This window comes from Fukomys damarensis, unplaced genomic scaffold (assembly GCF_012274545.1).
Source record: "Fukomys damarensis isolate Sample0158 unplaced genomic scaffold, DMR_v1.0_HiC HiC_scaffold_19, whole genome shotgun sequence".
Classification (NCBI taxonomy): Eukaryota; Metazoa; Chordata; class Mammalia; order Rodentia; family Bathyergidae; genus Fukomys; species Fukomys damarensis.
In genome coordinates this window covers 35,961,185-35,986,440 of record NW_022900931.1, presented here as the reverse complement: position 1 = coordinate 35,986,440, position 25,256 = coordinate 35,961,185, and the positions used below count along the sequence as shown (strand labels likewise).

The 25,256-nt window shown below is 42.9% G+C and overlaps 2 protein-coding genes across 7 annotated transcripts in view; one reads left to right on the top strand and one right to left on the bottom strand.

The window, feature by feature from the left end:
* The window catches only part of Pard3 (par-3 family cell polarity regulator), a 558,608-nt gene that overhangs the window by 66,129 nt on the left and 467,223 nt on the right, over positions 1 to 25,256 (bottom strand).
* On the top strand, positions 14,085 to 23,072 carry LOC104855786. Of its 6 annotated transcripts, none has more exons than XM_010614746.2 (6): positions 14,085 to 14,304; positions 17,136 to 17,236; positions 17,824 to 17,904; positions 19,469 to 19,617; positions 20,263 to 20,414; positions 21,360 to 23,067. In XM_010614746.2, the coding sequence occupies exons 2-6, from the start codon at positions 17,180 to 17,182 to the stop codon at positions 21,476 to 21,478; spliced, it is 558 nt and encodes a 185-aa protein (XP_010613048.1). In that variant the 5' UTR covers positions 14,085 to 14,304; positions 17,136 to 17,179; the 3' UTR covers positions 21,479 to 23,067. The 6 variants fall into 6 exon arrangements, 5 of the variants coding, with proteins under 5 accessions (XP_010613048.1, XP_010613049.1, XP_010613047.1 ...); XM_010614747.1 differs by lacking the exon at positions 17,824 to 17,904 and adding an exon at positions 15,830 to 15,963 and having other exon boundaries at positions 19,485 to 19,617; positions 21,360 to 23,066; XM_010614745.1 differs by lacking the exon at positions 21,360 to 23,067 and adding an exon at positions 15,830 to 15,963 and having other exon boundaries at positions 20,263 to 20,648.

Sequence of the window (25,256 nt, the reverse complement as noted above, 5' to 3'; positions counted from 1 at the left end):
AAAAAAAAAAAAAAAAAAAAAAAAAAGCAAAAAAGATGAAAATAAATAATTCAAGGTAATTCCTCCCTTTACTGGATATTTACTAAATTCCTGCATGGAACACAGACATGAAATTTATCTTCAAGATACTCCAAGTGACCTTGGAAGGAAGAGGACAACAACCAGAAGTGGTACTAAGGGCTTTGTCTCTCAACTCTAATAAGTGTGGACAACACCAGCAGGCTCCAGTGCAGGCAGCCAGGTGAGGAGGAATCATAAAATTGAAACGGTACAATTATGCATGTATCTATTACACGATACATTCTGGGGTTTCACAGTTTTAAAATGCTTTAAAATTTGCCTCATTTAATTCTCATCACCACCACTTGGAACATGTATTATGCTTATTTCATAGCTCGGCACACCTGGCTTCCAAGGAGTTCAGTGACGCGTTCAAGATCACCCAGCTGGCCAAGGTGCACAGCCGGAACTTGGGCCCAGGAGGCAGCCAGCATGCAGGGGAGGTCCTTTCTCTGTCCACGTAAGGATGAGCAGGTGTGGGGCAACAAAGGGACAGAAGAAACTCAGAGGCAGCACAAGTCTGCATGGTTTCCGTACACCCCCACTGGCCTCCGGTGCCCTGCCCCGGTCAGAAAGATGTCCTCACGCTGTGGTCCCCACCTGTGGGTCAGCGCGCAGGCACATCCTGTTCAGACCTCAGGCTCGCCTGGCTGCTGTTAGCTCCCTGGACCATTTTACCTCCTCCACCTGCAAGAGCCACTCGAGAGGTGGGCAGTCCCTGTGTTAATGTCCTGCTGCTTGCTAGCTCCCTCTGATGAGTGACTGTTCCCAGAGCACAGGAACAGATGAAGAGGAGGTGTGGTGGGGAGAAGGACAAAGGCAGTGGTAACCTCAGTGCCCGTCCTGGGACCTTTTCACCACTCCTTCCTCATTCCTGGATGCCAAGCCTTGGCCATCAGCATCCCATCCTCGCTCCCGTACCCGTACTGGCTGAAGCCTTGCCTGCCCGTGTCAGTCCTTCCTGACAGAGTGGGACTTCCTGTGTGCAGAACCAGAGCTGTTTCCTAGGTCTCCCTACAGTTCTACTTCCAAACCAGAATTCCAAAGAAGGTCAACTCAATTAGTATCTGCGAAATCCCAGGTCGTAAGCAACCTTTCCTCTTCCCCACTGCTTAACTGATAGTAAGAATACATTCAGTGCTTAAGAACACTGCCTTTTGCAGACGCCACACTGTGCCAGCTGTTAACAATGAGCTGGACTTTCGGTTTACTGCTCTGAGAAGTTTTAGGTCCAACTTTTAGGTTTTTGGGTTGTGCACAGCAGTAGGGAGCAGAGACAGATCACGGTGGGCCTTGAGGGTTATTATACTTCAGTATCAGTGAGGGAACAGCACACCAGGCAAGAAAAGTAACAGAGCACGTTGGTGCTGGTTGGAGGGGCTTCGCCACCAGTGATCCAGGGTGCTGCCATTTAACATTTCCATCTGTAACAATCACGTCTGAAGTCCCAGGCTACGGCCCACACATTCCTGTACCATCCGCGAGTACAACAAAAACAGATGCTTGGGCGCTGCACTTCAGAACAAAGGCGAGCTCATTCCCAGTAGAGCTGGTTTTCTTCCGCTTCTCTTCTCATAAAGGGGAGAACCAAACCAAGCCACGACAGTCATCAAGATATCGCCTAAAAGGGCAAAGTAACAAGTCCCATGCCAGGAAGTCCACACGAGGACGTCACACATCTTCAACGGCAGCAACCACTTGGGGAGCATGAAGTTTCACACCCAAAACGCTTCACACCCCGTCCCCTTTCCCTGACTGTGCTCTATTCGGGATGTAAAGAAGTCACCTTCTGCAATAGTCACTATGTTCATTAGTAAAGTGCTTTCCAGCTAAACGGAAAATAGTAACGCTCTTTTTCCACAGCAAAGGAAAGCCAGGATACTTTGTTTTCGAGGCATTTAGCTAAAATCACTTTAAACCAACTTAGTCAATCCAAGGTGCACAACACACTTTCTACCACAGCAGTGAAGCACTTCCTGTCGCCCTGGCCAAGATGGGACAGCAAGTCGCCAGGGCAGATGTGGCTGGGAAAGGAACAGCAGATAATTAAAGTGCTTTAGACCACTCGCCAATTGATTTTGGCCGCTCAATTGAAATGTTCAGAATAAATCATGTGTTAGAATGATCTTCTGAAGTAAGAGCTGAGAGCTTATTGATTAATAATTATTTGCACTAACAGACTCAACTAAGGCAGTACCATCAATTACCTTAAAAATTGGCTCAGATCAATCACAATGGAATCAGCCCGAGTTGGAAGAGTCATTGTCTTTTGCTTAGTGTTTTTAAAGAGAGCAACAAAGAGGAAAAGCTCCAGATTGGATCTTACGCAAGACCTGCCAGTCTGCTCAGAATGACTTCGGGATGTCGTATTGACCCAGACCTTTTAGTGGGTAATGAGTCTGTCACACGCCCACAGACTGGAGGGTCTTCATGGTAAACCAATGTTTTCCAGATATGATACAAGATAATGCATAGAATCCAAGAAATACAATGCTGATGATAAACACACAGGCCGGGAACTAATAACCTGAAAGGTGAGCAAGCACATACAGGTTTCATGTGTACTGTCTTGGGCAGGTATTGGCCCAAGATCCACTCACTGAGTACAGATAAGAAGACTGGAAAATACTCATGAAACTGAAAGTGATGCTGAATAAAAACACTAGCCCAAAAGTGTTTAAGAATTTGGGACTTAATCTTATGCATTCATCTGGCAATGAAAAATTGTGATTTGGGGGGGCAATGATGTCCAGTTCAAAGTCCCTAACTCTCCATGGGGCACTCCACTCTCCTGCCTCGGTGGTCACTCACAGCACCCTGAACATGCCACCCCCTGCCCCGCACACCCTTCCTGGCACAAGCTCTGCAACCTGGGGTGAGGGCTTCTGCATTGCTACCAGCCCACCCCAAGGTGCTCAGAGTATGGTCTATGGAGGCCCGGGGATTGCCACAATCCATTATGTGTAACAGCCCTCGGTATCGTTTGCCTTCCACCCTTGAATTCATTCTTGTACCAATGGCACAAGTAATGGTGGGGGCAGCTGGCTAAGGGGTGGCCCTGGACAGTACTGAATTCATCTCTTCTGTGCCCCTGGATGAAGACAAAGCCAGCTGTACGTAGGTGTGCTCCGGACAAAGCAGTCAGTATTTTCATAAATCTTAACACCTTCTCCTGTCAATTCTCAGAAGGCAAGACCCTGTTTCTGCCCTGGGCCCCAAGAGGCTGAACTGGCCACTCCATCTCAAAACACTACTCTTCCTGAAGAAGACCAGCTGGTTAAAAACCTGTTATTCAGATGCAGGTATTCCAAAGGCATTTTCTTGAACATGGACAGAATAAGCCTGTTCTTTTGGGGAAAATTACCCATAGTATTTGTTGACAATGACAACATTTTTGAGTAAAAACCAGAACTCCAGTATCTACCACCATGAATTTCATAGCTTTCTAACTGCTCGAAGGCTCCTATTATTTGTTTCTACGTCATAACAGAATGTCAGCATTTATATATAACTCAGTGGGCCCATCCCTTCCAAGTGACCGATGTGTGGTATAATTAATTACATCATGCAAGGGCAAAACAGCTGCTCAAGGTGAAGAAGGATCAGTCAATGGTTAAACAATCAGCACCACTAATCTTGGAAAAGTGGCCCCCAAGGCCTGATCCACAGGGTGGCACTAATGGGAGCAAGTAGAAGCGGTAAGAGGCGTAATGCTCCTTAGGCCACCAGTTGTGTGCTCCCAAATGGGAGTGTGGGACTCCAGACCCTTACTTCTTTCCTTTCTGATCTGTAGCTCATAATGTAAGCAGTTTCACTGTGCTGTGTACTCCTGCCATGATGCGCCCCCTCACCACTACCCCAAAGCAACAAGGTCAATTGATCCTCACCTGGAACCTCTGAAACTTTGAAGCAAAAACATCTTTTTCCTTAAATTAATCACCTCAGACATTTTCTTACAGCAGTAAATAGCTCACTAACAAAAGTATAAAAAGTTCATCCCTCAAGCTTCAAGTTTCACCTTCCATAGCATGTCAGAAACTGACACTTGTCAAGGTTTAGTGTAAAAACAATTCCACAATTAGGGTACATTGTGTTCAGAATCTTTAAACTGAACAACACAGAACCAGACTGTATTCAGAAGTAGATATGAGAATGTGGCTATCTTAGAAGATGACAAGGAGATTTATAAATATTAAAGCAATATTCTTCTCACTGTAACTTTTATTCAGGAAAAGCTATTTGTATAAAAATACCATTGACAGTACTGTATGAGTTTAGCACTGAGGATTTTGAAGAAACAGTTTCTAAATTTCTTAATATAATTTCAAATATGGTCAATGCCATAGATATACAGTCAAACGACAAGCAGTTCTTTCAGCTCCTTGGTCATCTGTAAGAGTACTGAGATCTTGAGACAGACTATTTTGAGAAACACATCTCCAGCAGGAGCGCTGTTCTCACCCAACAGTGTCTCTACCCTCAGGAGCTCAGGGCCTCACAGGAGACACAGGAACAACACTCTGGGATACCACACGATGAATGCTGTAACCGGAGGCCTGGAGTGCAACAAAAGAGTGCGTGACAAATTCAGCTCAGGTGGGTGAGAGAAGGAAACACTCCCAGGAGTGAGAGGAGAAGGACTCTTCTAGGCAGAAAGGGAGGATACTGGTAAGTGGTAGAATATGCGTAGAAATAGGAATGGCATGAATTCTCCATCTTGCAGATCCCATAGTTTAGGCTGGAGCACAGGAGGTATAGGGGAAGATGATATAGAGTGAGATGATTGGTCTCAGACAGTGTAAAATATGAATTAACAATGGGCTTCCAAAAGCCTTTCTCAGTGTTTATGTTTTAGGATAAGCCAGTGCAATATATTTAGGTGAGAGATAAAAATGGTCCACACTACGGCACTGGCAATCTTGAAGGAGAAGAGCAGAAAGTCTGAAGGAAAGTTACTGAGGACAACTTGGGATAATGTTGACTGTAGGAGCTCCAAGAAAAAGGAGCCAGGTGGGCAGTGAGACGTAGGCCGCACTGCAAATGCAGTAATCACTGAGCCAACCCATCTTCGGTTGAGAGGAAGACACAGAAAGTACCAGGAAATCAAGAGAGGAAAAGGCCCAAGTTCCAGATAAGAAACATGTGGCTGTAAGCCTCCCAATCAAAACTCAATGGACTTATTAAAGATCTGGAAACAGACACCAATAATCAGAAGATTGTGTGTCTGTGTGTGCACATGCATGTGTGTGCGCATGTGTGGTACTGAAGATCAAACCCAGGGCCTCAAGCATGCTAGTTGTTCTACAACTGAGCTGCACCCTCAGCCCCAGCAAGACCTTTTTGAATTGAATTCATGATGCTGCATAACTTGGTACATGCTTCAGCCTCAGGAACGGAGGGGAGGACAGGGACCGGAATCAGAGGGAGGGTAGGAAAAATGACCAGCACCATTCAGAAAGCTTCCTGGCCCTGCAGAAATCCCCCAAAATGCAGAGGGCCCTAGGCAGTATCATTTCCCAATTCCCCACCAGGCACGGACAGGTGAGGAAACTCAAATCTAAGAGTGAGCTGTATATTTTGCACACGGTCCAAACCATTTTTAATCTCTGAGGTCAGGGAATAGACACCATGCCCTAAAACATGAGCTCCACCGAAGTCAGAGAAATGTACAAAGTGGTGGAAAGCAAGAACATTCTCACGAGATGAAGCTGAAATACTTCAGATTTGGCGCAGGTCCCCATCGACAGCAGAACGCATAAAGGAAATGCGACACAGACAGACAGACAAATTCACCCATAAAGAATAACAAAACCATGTTTCGGCAAAATGGAGGGAATTGGAGGACACGATGTTAAATGAAAAAAGTCAGATATGGAAGACAGATACTACATATTATTTTATGTGGAACTTAAATAAGGTTGAAGATCAGAGAACGGGAAGTACACAAGGAAGAGTAGGAAAAGGGTGGTTGGATTTGATCAGTGCACACTTCACACACTTATGGAAATATTACAGTGAATCCCATTAACATGCGCATTTTTTTTTAAAACCTATCCATTCCATCAAGCATTTTGAAAAATAGCATAAATCATTTTCCTGGTAGTTTTTCTGTCTGTCCTTCAGGTTACTACGTCCTGGACAGAACCAGCACTGCTCTCAGCTTGTATCTTCTCAGTGCAGTTCAACTTTTTTTTCTCTCCAATATTTGGCCCAGTTTCGTGAAGAATGTCCTCCTGGACATAGCAAAGAGGAGGGGACTGTGGGTCACAGAGACTGGCACCCTTCCTGTCATACCCACAAAATCTTCTTTGGATCTTAGGGAAACTAGGGGGATGCCATACCTCCAGGCTTTCCAAAAATGCACAAAATGACTGTGAACAGGATGGAAACCGATCCCTCTACCTACCTCCCCTCACTTTCAAATGATCACGTCAGCCTCCCTAGCCTACTTTGGAGGTAAAGGCATTAAAAACAGACTGTATTTTTATGGCATTCTAATTCTTCGGTTCAACCCAATTTTGAAGTTTAACTGAGCCAGCACAAAGCCCCTAAAATGAATTTTTGAAGGAAATGGGAACATCACTAAGGACAAGTCTTCCCTGAATTATACAAAACACCTTCTGAATTAAACAAGTAATTCTTTCCACTGAAGTATCTAATTTGAATTTAAACATTTCTTTACATGCTACTTTAATTAGATGCACGTTTCTCTCTCAGCATCTTAATTTTATGCATTTTACACTTCTAAGCAGCTTGCTAGTGAGTATTGCTTATTTGCATTCATTTACATACAATTTGCAAGAAATGTTGAAAAACCTAGAAAGGGGGAGATTGTAAATTCATGGATTTTTCTCTAAATAAAAATGTCAATTCTATGAGGAAACAAACAGGGCATTTTTTTTTTCCTTGCTTACCTATAGTACTTTCAAGACTACTTTTAATATTTGTATACACAGAAAGATTCATCTAATGAATACTGGAACAGGAAGATTTTTCCCCTGCAAGTTAATAACAAGGATGAAATAGGCTCCAAACTTATAACCGATTTCTTAATAAGAAGATGAAACATCCTCAAGCAGACGATGCCTCCCCAAAAATATTATTTGAAAAGTGCATCTTCTCATACAATAAGGACATATTTGATCAATTCTGCTCTAAAGATTCATTCAATTTGAAAACTATTTTTTTTTTTTTTAGCAATGGGGAGTTTATTCTGTATGACTTTCACTCAGTTAACTGGATTTTTCTCCACATCCCCTCGCTTCTCTTAAGCTTGAATTTTTAGTCACAATAATCTGGCCCATCCTTAGAAGAGCTCAAGGTGAAGCTGGAAGACCGGTTTGGGCTGCTCTCTCTGTGAGAAAATTCACTTGGCTACTGTTCAGAGATGCACGCCGCTGATATTTCCTGGGGTTTCGATGCTCTGTATTTTTACGAACATCACAAAATTCAGGGTACTCCTCGCCCTGTGACCTCAGCCTGGGCTCAGAGAGGGCTCTGAAAATAGATTTCCTGCCACAGCTATCTCTGAAGGGCTGCCGAGGGAGCAAAATGGAATAAAACATTTAAAATACGAGTGCTTTCGACATTAAAATTTTATCTTTCTAATTCCACTGGAACATGGCAGGGAGCTCCCCCACCCAATCTTCATAAATAACACTGTTCCCCCAGAAGCCTCTCTCCTCTGCACACTGAAAGCAATTTCCAGTTACTGCTTGGAGCCTCATGGAAGAAAGCTGCTAGTCCAAAATAGAAATACTAAGCCAAATTTGAGTTTTGGCATATTCTTCTAGCAGTGTAGTAACACCATCTGGCAGATGGAGTTTATCCCTGAAAAAGAGATGAAGAGCCAGACAAGGAGGCTGCCTGTCCAGGCATGGAGAGGGCACCCCTGCTGGAGGAAGCACCGGACACAGCGGATGCCGCTGCCTGTGTGGGCCAGGCGGGTCATGCATATCCCTCTGCTGGGTCCCCCTGATGGGAAACCAAGAACTCCCGAAAACACAAAAACAGATGCTGCACTGGAGATGATCTGTCTAAAGTAAACACATTAGAGAATTTAAACGTCAACTCTGCTCTCTGGAAATCAAGTAGGACCTCAATCTCCTAAAATAATTCAAGAAATCACTATCGATATCATATTATATACTAAATATTTTTAAAGCTTTTATCATTTAAAAAAATTAAGACTTTTCTCCATTGTCAAGGCATTGTTGGGTGGACGATGGAGAGATGGGAGTGTAGGCTGAAGATGACGGAGTTCCAGAAGGAGATTCTGGGGTCGGGGGAGAGGAAATACCATTTTTTCATCTAAATACTTAAGAACTAATCCAGTGGTACAGCTCTTGCCTAACGTACACAAGGCCGAGTTTCATTGCTAGCCTGCAAAAAAAAAATTCATCAATTAGTTAAATGATTTGGTTGGAAATTTAGCTCAGTGGTTCTGCTGCCTGCCTTGTAAGCAAAAGGACCCAAGTTCAATCCCCTGTACAAAAAAAAAAATTGAATGCTCAAGAATATTCAATTTATTAGATACACTTTATTAAATACTTAATAAGGAAACTTATTAGTTGACTATCACTGTAACATTACTTTCCACAAAAGATATAATCACATATATTAGACAAAGTAAAATTTGATGGACTAATCTATTAATTAAAATTTCATCATATGCTTGTTTATTAAACAAATTACATTTATTCTAACAGAATTCTCAGTCCCAATTTTGCACCATCCTAAATTGCCTACGAATACCCATCAAAATAGAGAGTCTGTATGTGAAATTGACAAAAGAAATGAATTGGCCAGGGATCTAGTTCAGTGGTTCTGCCACCTGCCTTGCAAGCACAAGGTCCTGCATTCAATCCCTGGTATGAAAAAAAAAAAAAAAAAAAAGGAAATGAATTGCTTTATTTCATAAATACATATGCCATTGTACAGAAATGGACAGCCATATTGGTCTAGAAATGTTAATTGTTTTTGCTCTTTTTTTTTTTCCATTTGTACAGGGGTGACGCACTGCACTAAATATGTAAGGTCATATCTACGTGGGTTTGATTACAGAAATAAAGTATTCTCTAAATAATGAAAAAAGAATAAGATAAGACTACTAGAGCAAGAAGCAATTTAAATATGTTAAGGGACCATTTTCATCTTCAGAATTAAGGATTATTTTAATCTTACATCATTGCCTTTTCTCTTTTACTTTCCTTTTTAGTTTTAGGATTCACTATTTTTAATGTTCACAGAGATTTCTTTAACTGAAATACCGAATAGTTTCTCTGGTATGAAAAACTATAATAGTACACAGGATCCTAATGAGATAATTAATAATGTGAAATAGGAAGTAAAGGGCTAAAGGTGTAAGGAAAGTGGGAAGGGTGGGGGAAAGGTAATAAGGGAGAGGAAAAAATATGAGAAACTGAAAAAATGGAAATAAAGTGTTTGTAAATGGGGAGGGGAGGAGGGGATGAAGGGAGGGCAGGGACAAGGGGGAAAAATGAGAATCAAGACCTGTCATGTAAAGGTACAGGATCCCAATAATGAACGTAACTGTATTTTATACCTAGATTGTACCAATAAACTCTATAAAAAGAAAAAAATAAATATATATGAAAATAAATAAAATAAGAAAAATAAATACATAAGAAAATAATGTTTCTTAAGGAAAAGCACTATACCAATAGTTTATCTTAGTGGATTAAAAAGAAAGCTTGTGCTATTATCTGCTTATTTTTTTATAAGAATCTTGTTTCTGTCTTATACTGAGTGACTACTTTGAAGACAGCAATATGTGATATAATAACTATTGTTAACTCTCATTATCTGGTTATGAAAATGTTTCACTTTTTCATAAAAAAGAACTAATCTCAAAAAGGAAAAGCAAAATCCATAATTTATCAAGTAGAATAAGTTGCAAAAAAGTTGAATATAATTAACTCATAGTTTGTGCTTTCTTCTTTAAAATTTTATCTTATCCAATGCTAACTTAACTTTTTTGTGCACCCATCTTCAGATCTGGACAAGAAACAGGTCCTCAGCACTGACAATGGGTGTTGCTTACCACACTGAGCAATGCGTCTGCTCTTTCCTTTGTTTCGAGCAGGAAATGGCACTTAGAACTGGTGTTTCTGTGATTATAATGTGTAACATGCACATTCACAGAATACCAGCTGTGAACACACAGGTAAGCCTGCACACAGGGAAGCAAGTATTAACTGAGAGCGAGCAACACCCTGGGAGGTGCTTGTCAGAGTAAGGGCCTTTAAGACACACAATCTCAATAAAAATGAAAACAAGCATTTACATGGCTTGTTGTATTGACCAATTTGGACAGGAGATCATCCCCAAGAAAGATATATTTACATGACTAAGAATCCAAGAATGTTACGTGAAGAAGAAGGAGAGACAGAATCACCATGTTACATGAAAAATGAGAAGCAACAAATAACAGGACATTTAAATGGAGTCATGTGAACGGGCACCAACGGGCCAAACTAAATTTTGGGCGGAGGTATGTGACTTCATCCAACAGAACAGAATAGGCTCAACATACTTCCAAACCAGAGAACGTGGCTACTCACTAGGTATGACAGCTTGGGCAAGCTCACTCACTACCCATGCTCTATGCCTCAGCTTCCTGGTTAAACGTGGCTGACGGCAGTAACTCATCTTCAGAGTTGCACTGGAAGTGAAATGTGCAAGCTAAACACACATACACCTCGTGCATGACATGTGCATCCAAGAAATATTAGCTGTAATAGAACTGATTTACATTAAACTTACCTCACCCTCTTTTAGCCCAATTATTCATACTTATGTCATTTAATTTGTTCTCATAATGACTCTTCCTATCCCCTTAATCAGTTTTGTAGCTGGCCTGGGAGCCCCCTTGTCTACAGCTTTCTAGAAATAAGTGACCCAGACGGAGTTCAAAGTGTTTCCATGCTCTGCAGGGTCATGAGCACACAATGACTACATCTCCGCTTTGTGACATAATACCTTTAAATAGAGTGCATTAAGTTCTGCTGCCTTAAGACCTATCAAATCTAATTAAAGGGCACCATCACTTTATTTTTTCTAATCACCTCTGTTCTTAGTATTTTGGAATTTCCTTTTTCCGTTCTCTGGTTTTTGTGTCGGTGACAGTTTTTGATACTACACAGGATGGCCCTACCTCCCATCTTAAATTGACCAAGGCTTGAAATGAATAGGTGCCCCAGGGAAATTTAGAAAAGCTACTATTTTCAGAAATAGTAGATTTTCATGATAGCAGCATTTTATAATTACGTTTGACCTGTGCCGTACTTTTGGGTCACAGATATTTTCGAATTCTTTCTGGTCTGATTACTAATTCAGTTTCGAGGAAGCCCAGAACTAATACCTGTAGCTGGGTGACACCCTTAGAGATGCCTGCCAAAGGTAAATCTTCTGTAATTCATGTTATTGTGACACAGGAGTTTTGTTGGCCCACTTTGTGGAACTGCTGGTTGTGTCTGGAGGCAAGTGGACACAATACGTTATCTCTTTCACATCCCATCAGTCAAGGAGCCAATATTCAGACTAAAACAAAGTCAATTTCAAGCATACGATACCTTGAAACTCTGTGTATATATTCTCAACAGCACAGAAAAAGAAACTAAGTGGCCACCGACTGATCCAACAGAAAATATGGGAGATACGAACTGTAGAAATACTATTCAGGCTTCGATTCTGGTACCAGGAAAAAAAAAAAGAATGCTATTCAGCCATAAAAAGAATAAAATTTTCATTGACATAGATGAAAGTGGAAATCATTACCTTAAGTGAAACGAGCCAGGCACGGAAAGACATGGACCACATGATTATCACTCATCTGCACCATATAATCTAAAAAAGTTTATCTCAAAAGTAGATGAGGGTAGAATGGTGGTTACCAGAGGCTGGGGAAGCTGGGGGTAGTGCTAGGAAGGGATGGAGAAAAGCTATTCAATGGATACTAAGTCATAGGAAGAAGTTCTGGCGCATTAGTGTGCAGGAGATTGACAACAGATGATAATGTACTATGTATTTCAAAATATAAAAGGATTCTGAATGTCTTCACCACAAAAAAGTGATGAGAGAGGTGTGTTTAACTGACTTTAAAATGATATAATGTATCAAATCATCACATAGTAGCCCACTGTTTTTTTAAAAGTATAGGCATGTGAATTCACATATATGTGTGCACACACACTTAACTCGTAACAGTTCCCCACCGTGACCAAATACCACCTATTCTTAGGAAAAATACTTGCTTGTTTTCCAAGATTCAGTTGGCTTCTGAGTATTCACAGATGGTCTTAATGTTTTAATTACTCAGTCTGAGGAACTGACTGGACCAGACCTGAAATTAAACCTCCAACCTCCTGGTTTCCATTTCGCCAGCTCTCAGTTCAGACTGAACTTTTAGGACTATCTATTGTTTTTTCTCAGGAAAAAATCAGACCACCTGCCCACTCGCACCAAACAAACCTCCCTGTTTCCAGCATGTCAGACCTTCAAAAATGTAAACATCATTAGTTTTCATTTAATTACTTTGGGACATAAAAATGGCTCTAGCTCTTCTTTCTTGCATAGTCCAGGTGTACAGAGTAAGCCAGCGATTTCAGGCCTCCTGGTAACCCTAGAGTACTCTTTTAAAACATAAGTTACATGCCTATTTGTTTGAACTTTCTGGTTTATTCTGCCAGGCAACCTTAACTACTGCTATAGCATGTCTATCTGTTGTTATTTAATGAAAAGCTTAAAAGTGAGGAGTGCTTTTCGGTCCTGGCCTTCACATTGCAGCTCTTAACATAACAATGATAGCAGCAATTTTCCAGAAGAGGTACAAAAATTAAAATTGTGAAAGAAAATCTATAAACAAGCAAATGCACCATTTCTAGCCAATTTTAAGATCACTTCATTTTCTGAGTTTCAAGGAGCTGCACAGCTACTTAAAAAGAAAATGAAAATCATGCATAATCATGCCAATTATGACTTTCACATTTTTGTCTCTTTTTTTTTTTCCCCTGTAAACAAAACGTTCTATTAGTGACTCAGTAAAAGATTTACCATATTTCAGTAAATTCCACCTGGGTACCAATTTTAACACACAATTAATCAAGAATCCAGAAGAGTGCCCATACTCATTATCTGTTAATCTGGAAAGTAGACTCGAGAGATAAGAGTGATGATTATTCTCCCACAGAAGACTGGTCTAACATCACCCAGCCAATGAGAAGCAGGAAGAGCAAGACCCTAAGGGGGCCGGCACTCAACATCTCTTAAGCAACCACAGTGAAAGGAAATCTTAAATTTTCCATATACAATTACTTTATTTTAATGATAGGTAATACTGTGGGTACGGACCAGTGGAATTTTGGCCAAAGACTATAAAGAGTTAACAAACCCTTGCATCAGGTGAGGCAAGAAACTCAAGTCAAGAACCCACTTGTGGGCAGCAGATGGGGTCTCTGTGCCTAAGTTGCCTCATCTCTTAGCTGAGGAGTTTGTCCAGATCGGAAAAGACTGTTTGTAGTTGTCTCTTAGTAACATCCATCCCATGGCTTAATTCCTGATAACACAAAGTACAGCAAATATACAACAAAGCACAGGGCTGGCCAAGAACACAAGGTAGTGCCAATAGGAAGAAGGGGTCAGAGTCCAAGGTACTGGGCCACCAGCTTTGTCCACGCTAGGGCACCGCTGTGTCAAGAACAGAAGTGCATGCAGAGGCAGGGCTGTCTGCACCAGCAGATGGCCTTTCAAGGGCCTCTCCATGCACGAGGTGGTAGGTCTCAGCCTCGGCGAGCTCACCCAGGGGACGGACACTATAAAACTTACCGGCAGAGGTCTGAGAAGCCCTAGCTGCTGCGGCTTTCTCCGGTGAGGGCCTGTGACTGCCCAGGAAGGTGTATCCGTTGCGCATGCACGTACCTGCAAAGGCGTGCATCGTGCGTGCGCTGGCCCGGAAATACGTGCTCGTCCATGCAAGTCTGCGCATGCGTATGGGCGCATACGTGCCTACGCGGGTGCGCACAGACAGACACAGTGGCCACGTTATTTGTGAGCCTCGGATCAGATAAGAGGTGATTCATGGCGGGGAAAGGCATGGGACTGGAGACGGGTCCAGTCCGTCTCTGTCGTCATGCACTGGGTGGCCATAAGAGTCTTTAATGTTTCACCTGATGAAGGACGCAGTCACCTACATGTTTGTGCGGGGTCGTGAGGAAGGACCACAAGGTGAGTCAGACCTGTCTGCATGCTGCCCTGAGTGCCGTTCACTCATGTTACTGTTAATAGCTGCTTCTCTGGAGATCCTGACACATCATTTGATAGCAACTGTGAGAAGCTCCTTGGAAGAAAAGAGGCATTCTCTCGTTATTTATAAACAATGTTTTATACCACAGGCAGATCCTTATCTCAGCATAAATAAAAGTTTTTTAAAATAAATTATTCAAAAACCAAGGAGAAATACACTTATAAATTAGAAAAAATAAAAAGTCACCTCTGTGAAGAGACCTGTGATGTTCTTCAGAGAGAAGTTCATCTTTGCAGAGTGCTGACACTAACACTTTCATAAAGGGAAATGTGCTTTAAATTTTTAGTTTCAAATTAACATACAATGAAATTGACTTTCTGCAGTATACAGTTGTGAATGTTTAAATTTATTGTTCTGAACACCCTACCCAAAAAACCACTTCTGCATATTAAAAGATCAAATGAATTTTCACCTATCAAGAGATTTATGTAACTACCCAGCATTAGGATACATAGCTTCCGTCACACTGTGAAACCAAAGGGTGGAAGCGTAATTCTGTCTTACATAGTCACTGGGTACGTCTGCTGGTCACTGTGCTGGGGTACTAGGAAGACAACAATGAATGACAAGACCCCTACCCCAGAGCACTGCTTCCATTAAAAAGAAACATTAAAGAGCTTCCAAAATATCTGAAAGCCTTTCAAATCACCTTCAACTTTTTCTAGAGGACAAATGTGAAAGAGCCCACTGTGATAATGAGCCACTTATTGAAGAAGAAAGCATCATTTCTAATCCAAATAACCATTGTTTAAATAACAGAGGTACAGAGCTGAGTGACTTTACCATATACCCAGAGAATCCAGAGACAGGTCAATGACCAAAACTATTTCTTTACCATATTTAAAAACTTGGAAGACAGACTTTCTTTTATTCCAAGTCATGTGTTTACCTATTGTGGCATTAGTTATATGCATCAATATAACCAAATTACATTGTAGAGTCTATTCTTTGAGTTTATCTCCAATTGAGTAACAGGAAAAAGTGGGTCTAAATAGTATATATACTTCAGATGTTAATTTCCCAGCAGTATTTGGGGCACAGTCCATAAATCTATCTTCCTTACTGTAACTGAGAAGCAAACACCAGGTCTGGCATTCTGAGCTTGAACCCACTGAGATCTGCATTTAAACATGACCAAAGAGGCACAGCTATCTGGAACTAACATGCCGCTCTCCTCTCCACCCAGCCTTGCTGCCATCTGCAGCCTCAGTCTATCTGTTTCCAGTTTCTCCCTCTGCCTTTGCCAAGAAAACATGATGGTTTAATTCTGAAGGTCATTTTCCAGCATATTGGCATGCAGGTATACCACAAGAGAGTTCTGTGTCTATTTGCTTCTGCCAACAGAAAAGCAAAACACTCAAATTTACACACCAAGCAACTGAAGAATGAAAGCAAATAGATTAATCACCATCAGCTCATACAGAGGAATTCTCACCCTACACTCAGGTCAAGTGAATCATGCTGTTCTGAGGTTGGTGAAGCTCCCAACAATGCAATCCTCTGCATTTATCTGCAAAGATTCGAAGGCAAACAGCACTAAAACTCTAGTCCGAGAAAAGATCTACCTGGAATCCACACAGGTGAGCTTTGCTGCTGTATCAGTCACAAACTCTACCGCAGCAGGAGAAACTGTGCTCCAGTAATGGAATAGGGACAATGCGAGATGCTTTGTTCACATGCAGTAAGAGTTTCGGAGGTACCTGATCTATTTCAGAGGATGAGATGCCTCAAAGATGCCCTGTCATGTCATCAAGTCAGAAGCAGCGGGATTGTGAGGATATTCATAAATCAGAATTCTATCACTTGATTAGTGGTTTCTGAATAGTAAATTCATTGACTAAGCCTAGATCTCATTAAGAAAATGGAAGATATATGGAAAGTTAAATGTATCAACATTCATTGATAATGGTGATAGTATTGATTTTAATAACCTATTACTTTTTCAATGGAAGTTACAAGCAGCTCTGAATTAATGTTCAAATTATGTTTCCTGATGTGGACATTCAGCCTGCCTAAGGTTTTGAGCTTGTGTCATCTATTTTATGGCCTCATCTGCTGAGATGTGTAACTTCATAAGTAGAACAATTGTTTATTTGGCAAACTTTGGGTTTGCTTCTCTTATATCTAATTACAAGCCCATTAATTTTTATAATCATATTAAAGAACTCCAATAAAACTTTCAGTGATTCAAGGGGAAGGTAGTTTTAGGCAGTCAGCCATAATTAAGCAAAACGACTGTATGTGTATTCTTACGGCAAATGTGAGTTGTAATTTGAGTCTGGGGACAATCCTGAAAAAATTAGAAACCACCACACTGTGAGCCTTTGCATCATAAGCACATTTCATCAACAGCAGCCCCAGGGTTCTACTGAAATCAGTTAGGTGTGTTGCATATTGAACAATGGAAAAAACCTTTGATTTTGTATTTCTCAACTAAGGGACATCTGATACTGAAGTCACTGAAATTTTCAGGTGTGAATGAGCAGGAACTGAGATCTTTCACAGCTGCTTGTTGAACTTGCCTAATCTGACTATATTTAGTTTTTTATATTGATAGCTGAGCTCAGTTTACAAAACATGCTTACGCTGGTCTAAATTTTGTTAAAATGTGACACAGACCAGGAATAATGAAGAAAAATGTTCTAATGGTTTAGAAAAACAAATTTGTATTCAAATCCCTCTGTAGTGTTTCTCTTTAAATTATTTTTAAGAAAAAATACTCCTTAACTCTCTTCATGTTTTCTGTTTACAGAAGTACACTGAGCCTTCGCCGGTAGGACTTCAGGGAGGGATTACATGCACAGGCCACAGTGGGCCTGGGGTTCTGAAGGATACCAGACTCCAAGCAGGCCGGTGAGCCGTCGGGAAAAGAGGAGGGCATGATGGGTGTGCAAGGTCAGAGCCTGCGGTGCTCCAGGAGGAGGAGCTTGTGTGGGAAGCAGGGACTGCCTGGGAAGAGTGGAGGACTCATCTCAGTATGATGGGCCCAGCAGCTCCCCACTTTCCTAACCTCATCTGGGGTCTTGTAGAAGAAAGATCGCAGCGGGGGCTCTCTGACTTGTTTCTGGGCGGCTCCCTCAGCTGGTGGTAGGCAACACTTGCGGTACATGCTCTGGACAGAGCTGCCCTGTCACCTGGGGCTGGGCTTGGAGGAGAGGCAGCCACTCTGAGGCAGGAGTGTAAGAGGGATGAACAAGGTCTTCGAAAGCCTCTCCACATGTGTAGAACTTGAAGCAGTCATGCGCATTATTTTACAGATCCTGCCCTGTAGGCCTAGGAAGTGAGCAGGGGGGTGGGAGGCTCCAGAAGCGGGTGTGCAAGGCGGTGGTGGTCAAGGAGGAGCAGGAGCCATGTGGCGTCCCTGTACACAGACTGACAAAGAGCAGAAGGCCGGCTGCTCCAGACCCTCTAACCCTTGTGCCTTCGCCCCGTGTCTTTAGCATACTGTGGAACTAGACCACAGGTCTCGGATGTCACAGGCTATCGGTACAGAGCTCCAGCCAGTCCGACACGGCCAACAGGTAGGAAAAGGGTGGCATCTGCCGTGAGCAGGCCCCCTTTCCTCCCCGCCTGCAGCTCCTGAGATGGGCCCAGCTCCGACAGATCCTCCTCCAGTGTACCCAAAGGCTCAGTGAGGGACGGTGGATTGTGTGGTTTCCTGAGCAACAGGCACCTGGTTGTCACCCTGTGCCCAGCTTTAGGCTCTAGCTGTGTGGTGTGTGAGCCTGCAGTGGGGGTCAGCCTGTGTGCTGGTGAGCAAGACCTCCCCGTCACAAACAATTTGCTTCCAAAATACATTTCCATTCTCATACACGGGGCTCATGATTGGCTAAGGTTCCTGATTATTGTCCATTCCAACTGTTTGGTGTTGCTTGGGGGGGATTATGAGGGGACAAAATCCTTGAAAATTGAGCACAGCATCAATAGGCTCTCCTCACACTAACTGAGGAAAATGGGGGATGTAGCTGTCACCCCAGCCTAATTTAATGTAAGTGAGGACAGAAAAAGTAAAATGGCGGGGAGGGGATGCTCAGTGAAAGGTGAGGATAGGACAACTGCCCCATCCTCTGATGGAAGTCAGGGGTCACTGCAGGCTGGGACACCTTGGATCAAGTTTCACTCAGTTGAAGACAAAGCAAGTTACATAAATAAGGCAGTCAGTGAAGGGTCAAATGCATACCTCACCCTTGTCTTTTACCAAGATGCTCTCCCCTCTTACACTCCCCTAGATACACACTAGTAAAGAGAAACAGTAAATGTTACAGAACTCTAACGGATAGGAATCAAAGCAGTTTTGTTTTACATCTCTCAGTCCGAACTTTAAATAAAGATAACCAGCATGATCCTGGTTTTTAAGGTGAAATAAAAGTGTCCTTTAGAATGGACATGATGTTTTAAGTGGTTGGTTTTTAAAAATTGTGTCCTCTTTCACAAAACAGATTTTTTTTTAATGTCAAAGAGGCTGTTATCTAACTTTTTCTAAGAGAGAAAAGTAATGATCTCTCTCTGGACAAAATCTGCCTGGAATTTTCATGCAAAGAACATACCTTTGCAAGTCTTCAAAGCTTGAATAGTCACTATGGTGTAAAACAGTTGAAAGTACTTTTGCTAATAAATGAGTAGCTTTTACCCATAAATCGGCAGAAGTACATTTTGAGACATAGCCCTGAACACACAATTTACTTTTTCTCTTCTATGTATCTTCTAAAATAAAAAATCAGATTCTATCATGGTATAAGTCAAATCAGGAATAATGAGTCATTCTCTAAAGTGCAAATAATAGCATTCATTAAAGAAGAAGTATTTTAGCAAAGAAAAGTAATTGACAATAAGGATGACGCACATGTGAAGATTGCCTGCAGGTGGCCCGAATGTGGGAGGCAGAACCAAATTACAGAGGCTTTGCATGACTATTGATTCAGTTGTTCAATATGAGAACAGCGTACCAGTGACTTCTCATCTAACTCTGCTAACGTTACCCCTTTCTGTCTCCCACCACCACATCCTTGCCAGGATCACAGGTGAATGCCAGGCCTTTAAATACGGTTTTAACACAGCTGTTTACTAAGACCCATTGCTCTCGAGTCCCACTTTTGCACAGGGTTAAAGACAGCGGGCAAGAGAGGACCTGCAGCTGCGTGGCCAGTCATCAGAACACTCCAGGATACTTCACGATGGTGCCTTCACAAAACCTCAAGGAGCCAGCGGGACCCAGGCTGCTCTGTGCCCATCAGGTATGGAACAAGGTCTTCCAGGTCCTTTCAGCTTTGTACAGTCACAGTTTGGGTGCCTCTAAGAAAATAATAAAGTGTGTCCCCAGTTCATCAGAGAAAACTGAATGCTTTAAATCTCTGTAAAAAATACTGATTAGAACTTCCCCAGGAATTTCAGTATCTCAGGTTCTTTAAACATTGAGAAGTGTGTATACATAATATATAAAATACACCATATATTACAAGTACAGTATTATATATACAATACACACATCTGTAGTGCATATACACATGGCTAGTGGGGAGAGCAGCAGTATTTCAGAATGACCTTTTAATGCAAACTAAATTTTCTTGTTCTGACCAGGAAAAAAGAAAAGCAAATTTTAATCCAGCCATTTAGAATTAGCTAGAAGGGGGAAAAAATGACTTCAGATTTTTCTTTCTACTTCGGTAAGCTAAGAAGCCCTTATTCCTTTAAATTCCATTTCTTGGGTCAAAAGATGAACAACATATGAATGCATCAGTTGTTCTAATGAGAAATAAACTGCATTTCACAGGAAACATCTTCTCATCAAAAGTCTAAGCAAGTATTTAGTGGGAGGGTTATTTGGTTATCAGGAACCCAAAGGATTCCATATTATTTAACTTCTCTTAATGCCGTGCCAGGAAGCGCTGTAGAATGGAAGGGTGGGACCGACATGAAGACCTTGCCCACGCCAGTATTGGAGCCTCAGCAAGGACACTGGTGCAGAGAAGCCGAGCATTGCTCTTTCTGCCCTTTTGTGAGACAACTGATAGTAAAATGAACATCAAACACGGTACTGATGTGTGTGACGGGGGTGTAGAAACTAACAATTTATCAACAGGGAAAACAGCCCTTAATTCAGATTTCCTGACCACAAGCAAAAACAAAACACAACAACAACAACAACAACCAAAAAACACTAGTCAGACATGGTTCAGCCAGGCGTGCTGGCACGTGTCTGTAATTCCAGTGCCCCGGGAGGCTGAAGCAGAAGGACTGTAAGTTTAAGCCTGGCCTGGGCAATCGGCAAGATGCTGTCTCAAAGAATAAAAAAAGAGCCGGGCTGTAGCTTAGTGCAAAAGCCTTGGGTTCAGTCCCTAGTGAGAGAGACAGAGATGCAGAGACATAGGTTCAAATTCTAGTCCCACCACGTACTACCCATGGGATCTTGGCTGAATGTCCAAGTCCTTGAATATTCTGAGTACTGAAAGTGAAATATGTATATATAAAAGGTGCTCACAGGGATTCTGTGAAAGCTAAATGAGAAGATGCATGAAATTCTTAGAAAGCACTTAATAAATGTTAGTTATTACTGACCATTAACATTTATAACCATAAAGTTGTGGTAATGATAAAAGTGTACCAGGATAGTGATATTTATAGATAGAAATCCAAAATAGGTACCCAATATGATTATCATTCATAAAAAACTATACCTTCAATTACCAAAAAAAAAAAAAATCTTGCCTGCTGGGCATTAGATCCAGCACACTTCCAACATATTTTTCTAACATTAGCCACATGTAGTGGATTTCACACCGAAATGCAAACATCAGCAAGACACGGTCTTGTGTGGTAGGTGCTCAGGGCATGGCGGGGACTAAGGGTTTCCCAGCATACAGCCCGTGGGGATCCCACAGGCCTCCTGTTATCACAGTGAACTTGCGCACACACGTGATGGAGAGAAGAGAGCGCGGAAGATCCGAGTAACGTGGGGCTGTCCTTTTCCTTCTCATAGTGAGTACAGCTGTGGCTTACCGCTTTGGCAACAGATCGCATAAACCACAGCCACTTTCCACAGTGAACTGCCCCGTACCATCTGCACGCCATGCTGGAGGAGGCACGGGAGACACGTGATGCGACACCACCTTCCCTGCAGGAGCTTGGTGCCAGCCGTCTGGAACATCTCTGCTACGCTCCAGGCAGGGAGGGATGCCCGCTGGTGCCCAGCGGAAATAATTTATCACCGTCTCCCCTGGTGACACAAACTTTCTACCTGGGAAGACGCCTTGACTGTGCAGCAGGAGTGATTCCACCTGTGTGCCCCACCTGGGAGACAGTGACCACATCACTGTCCTCACAACCACGGCCTGGACCTGCTTCTCAGGCCATGTGCTGGTCTGGAAGGACCTCGGCCCCCTGACTTCCCAGATGACTGGGTTTTGGAGTACAATGGCAAACAGTTCTTCCTGACTCGATTTTTCAACAAGCGTGGCGGTAAGGGGTTTAGACGCACACTCCAATGTGGCCCTCCAATATAGGAGGTGACAAGTAGTGTTTCCCACCTGTGAGTGTAGGTGGTAACTAAGGAAAGGAAAGGGAAAGACAGGCAGTTACACTTTGACTTCAGTCTGAGGAAGGTACACTGCTGTGTGTGTGTGCTATCTCACTTAATCACTCCTACTTCACTGGACTGTCGTGAGAATTGAGAACAGACACACCACCCTTTGGCCTGTGGCCGGCACACTATAAGCACAGACAAAGGTCCGTTCTCTTCCCTCAACCCTCAATTCTTACACTTCTGCAAGGTCACTGTAATCGTGGCCAACCATTTGGAAGCATATCTAGGGTGGTACAGACAGGAAGGAGCTGAATAAGGACTCAGGACCAAGTCTTGCCCATCTGACCCCATGCCCACGCAGGCCCCTTTGCTCTCTGCTAAGCCACCTTTTCAAAGTATGTATTTCCTCTTTAGCACCACAGTCATACTACAGAGAAGGGACTGTGCGTTCAGCAATACTCAGAGCCTAGAGAGGGCATGTGCAGAGAGGAGGAGGAGGACGAAGGCAGAGCACAAGACAGGCAAATAAGATGGGGAGGCAGGGAGCAGTTTTAGCTCAAACATGTCTATCCGCTTCACCAAGAGCCTCGTTGGTCAGCAGCATTGCACATCTGTCCTCGATCGCCCTAATGCTGCATTTGGAGACACTGTCCTTTTTTCCAATCAATAGAAAAGACCACCTGTGAGTGCCTCCTATAAAACGTGAGTTAGGAATGTGGACAGGAGGCGTGGCTCAGTTGTACGGTGCTTGCCTCGCAGTGGACAAGGCCCCAGGTTCAATCCCTAGTACCAGAAAAATAATCTGACCGCACCCTAGATTCCCTCTTCTGTTCCCATGTCCTCTCGTTCTGTACTTTGCTCCAATGCATGCTCATGCCTCCCGCTCTGTGTCTACTCAGATCACTACTCAAAAAAAACAAAAAATGTAAGATGCTCTCAGATGAGTCACAGTAGGGGACATCAACACTCGTCATTAGTATTTCTCTCCCATGCTCCTGCCTTTGTTTCTTTGTTTCCACAACCTCCCCAATATATTTTTTAAAAATACATCCAATAAAATCATATCTGAACTTGAGGCCCTGCTCACATCGGTCCATTCTTCTGGATCTCGTGGCTGTGGACACGTCACTCACTGGGCAGGTTCCCGTCTGACGTTTATCCAGCCTGACCCCTGACAGCAGTGTTTTCTAGCCCAAATGAATGCCACTGTTTCTTTGCTCCCCCACTCCCACCCCAGTTCTGTTTTAACCATTCAAAAATCAGAATGGTTTGCTGAGCATTCGGGACTGCAGAGCTACACAGAAAAGGGCTTCCCTTAGTGAATACACCTCCCATCATGTTGCCATAAAATGGTCAAAACACTAGGCAGATGAGACCAACAGACGAGACTCTGCCAGTCCCAAGCCTGGCAGAGGAGGAAACAAGGGGCAGGCAGGTGGGAGGCTCACAGTGGGGGGCAGGGCCGAGGACGGACTGGGCATGGTGACCGAAGTGCTAGGATGTGGCCCTGTATCCAAGGTGGACCTGGGTAGGGCAGGAAGGTCACCACGAAAGGCCATTAGCACCTCCTAAATGACCTGGTCAGAATCCTTCCTGTTGAGGAAGGACTGGAAAAGAGAAACCTATGATTAAAAACTAGTAAGGAGACTCTTTTGGGAAAGAGGAGTCCTCCCTTCACCAGCACTGCGGCCAGGCCTCAAGCCCAGAGATGTCATCATGAAGTCATGCTTGGCAGGCCCTCCTCCAGCACCTTCCTCATCTGTGGACTCTTCAAATCACCTTCCGGCAGCCTACAACTTTACTGGCTTCTCTTTGTCCTTGCCACCCTTACAGGACCCTGCAGGGCTTTATCAGATGACGCCAACCTTTCCTCCATCCTCACACCCTCTGTTCCTCTCAGGCCTGGAAATCCTATACTCTAACCTGATCGAAGTCCTGGAGGAAATAAATGTTTACTGAGGAGTCTGGCATGGAGATAGGAAGGTAAGAGAGGGAGGCTCTCCTAGGGGTTACAATCCTGTCCTAAAGATAAGATCCTACCATAAAAACCAGGAATAAAGGAAGAACACGCTCCGCTCCGGGAGGGGAGGGGAGGCAGTCCGCAGCTCATTCCACATTTTACCACCTTTGCTCAGTGAGAAAGAACTGCTGATTTTTCACCTATTTTTTTTAAGCAGGGCAATTTTTTATATTGTTTGTGAACTCTTGATAAGTAGACTGCGTAAATTTATAGCTCTCTGGGGTCCATATGTTGTGGGGATGAGGGAGCGGATGGGTGTGTGTGATTTCAGGCAGCCAAGTGAAGTTGCTGCTATTACCACTCTGGGCATACATGCAGTTTTTATCAAAGCATTCACTGATCCTCCCTCATCTCAATGAGCACTTGAACCGATTTTACGGGTCTGAGGTTGTGTGCAGATGGGAGAGACACGCACCATAGGAACCACCTCCGCCCTCCGCATTGGCTTTGGCCTGTGGCCACCACCACCAAAGATAAATGCAGGGAATCGTGGTCACTCACGGAGGGCCTGTTATCACATCACAGGCCTGACCGTGTTCAGGCGGGACCTTTAACAACGCTTGGGACAAAGATAACATCAGAAGGCGACATTCTGAAGATGATTAAAAATTATAGAGTCAGGAATTTTCAGGAAAGGAAGCATCTGGGGTGAATTTTTTTTTTTTCAGCACTTCAAAAAGTCTAGGCAGTTTGAAAAATCCAAAATGAAGAAGTCTGGTTTCCTTGTAAGGGTCAGACTCAGCCAGGGCTTCCTGTTAGTTTTGGAGAGAGGTCATGTTGGCTAGCGCTGATTATAAAGACCCATTTTACTTACTAGGCTGCCCTCCTCTATTGGCATTCTCGGCACCTTCCATATATCCTGCAATAAAACCAATTAAAATCTCATTAAAAGATAAAACCTAAACCCATGCCAGTAGACGCAACCCACACTCTAAATACATTCATTTTGCACCACACTTGGACAGTGTAAAATGGGAAAGAGTGTTTGTTGTGAATGTTGCAAAGCCTTATTGGGGATGGCACCAACCTCAAGAGGTCAACTTGGGAACTATAATTAAATGAGTAAAATGTGCCCCGACTTGTCAAATTTCCAGGTGTGCTTTTCGTTAGGACCGTGATTACAGGATTTCCTGCATTTTATATGAATTTGGTTTCTACTTGTAATAAAGTAAGGAAGATATTTCTAAGATAAATGTGTACTGAAAAATACACAGGAACAAGGATTTGGTGCAGTGGTTCTGCCGCCTGCCTCGAAAGCGCAAGGGCCCGAGTTGATCCCTGGTACCAAAAAAAAAAAAAAAAAAAAAAAAAAAAAAAAAAAAAAAAAAAAAAAA

Excerpts from the sequence above, each read along its gene's own strand:
- LOC104855786 (XM_010614744.1), top strand. The coding sequence starts at position 17,180 with ATGCACAGGCCACAGTGGGCCTGGGGTTCTGAAGGATACCAGACTCCA. Across the intron at positions 17,237-17,823 it reads ACCAGACTCCAAGCAGGCCG|CATACTGTGGAACTAGACCA; the intron begins GTGAGCCGTCGG and ends CCGTGTCTTTAG. Across the intron at positions 17,905-19,468 it reads CAGTCCGACACGGCCAACAG|TCCCACTTTTGCACAGGGTT; the intron begins GTAGGAAAAGGG and ends ATTGCTCTCGAG.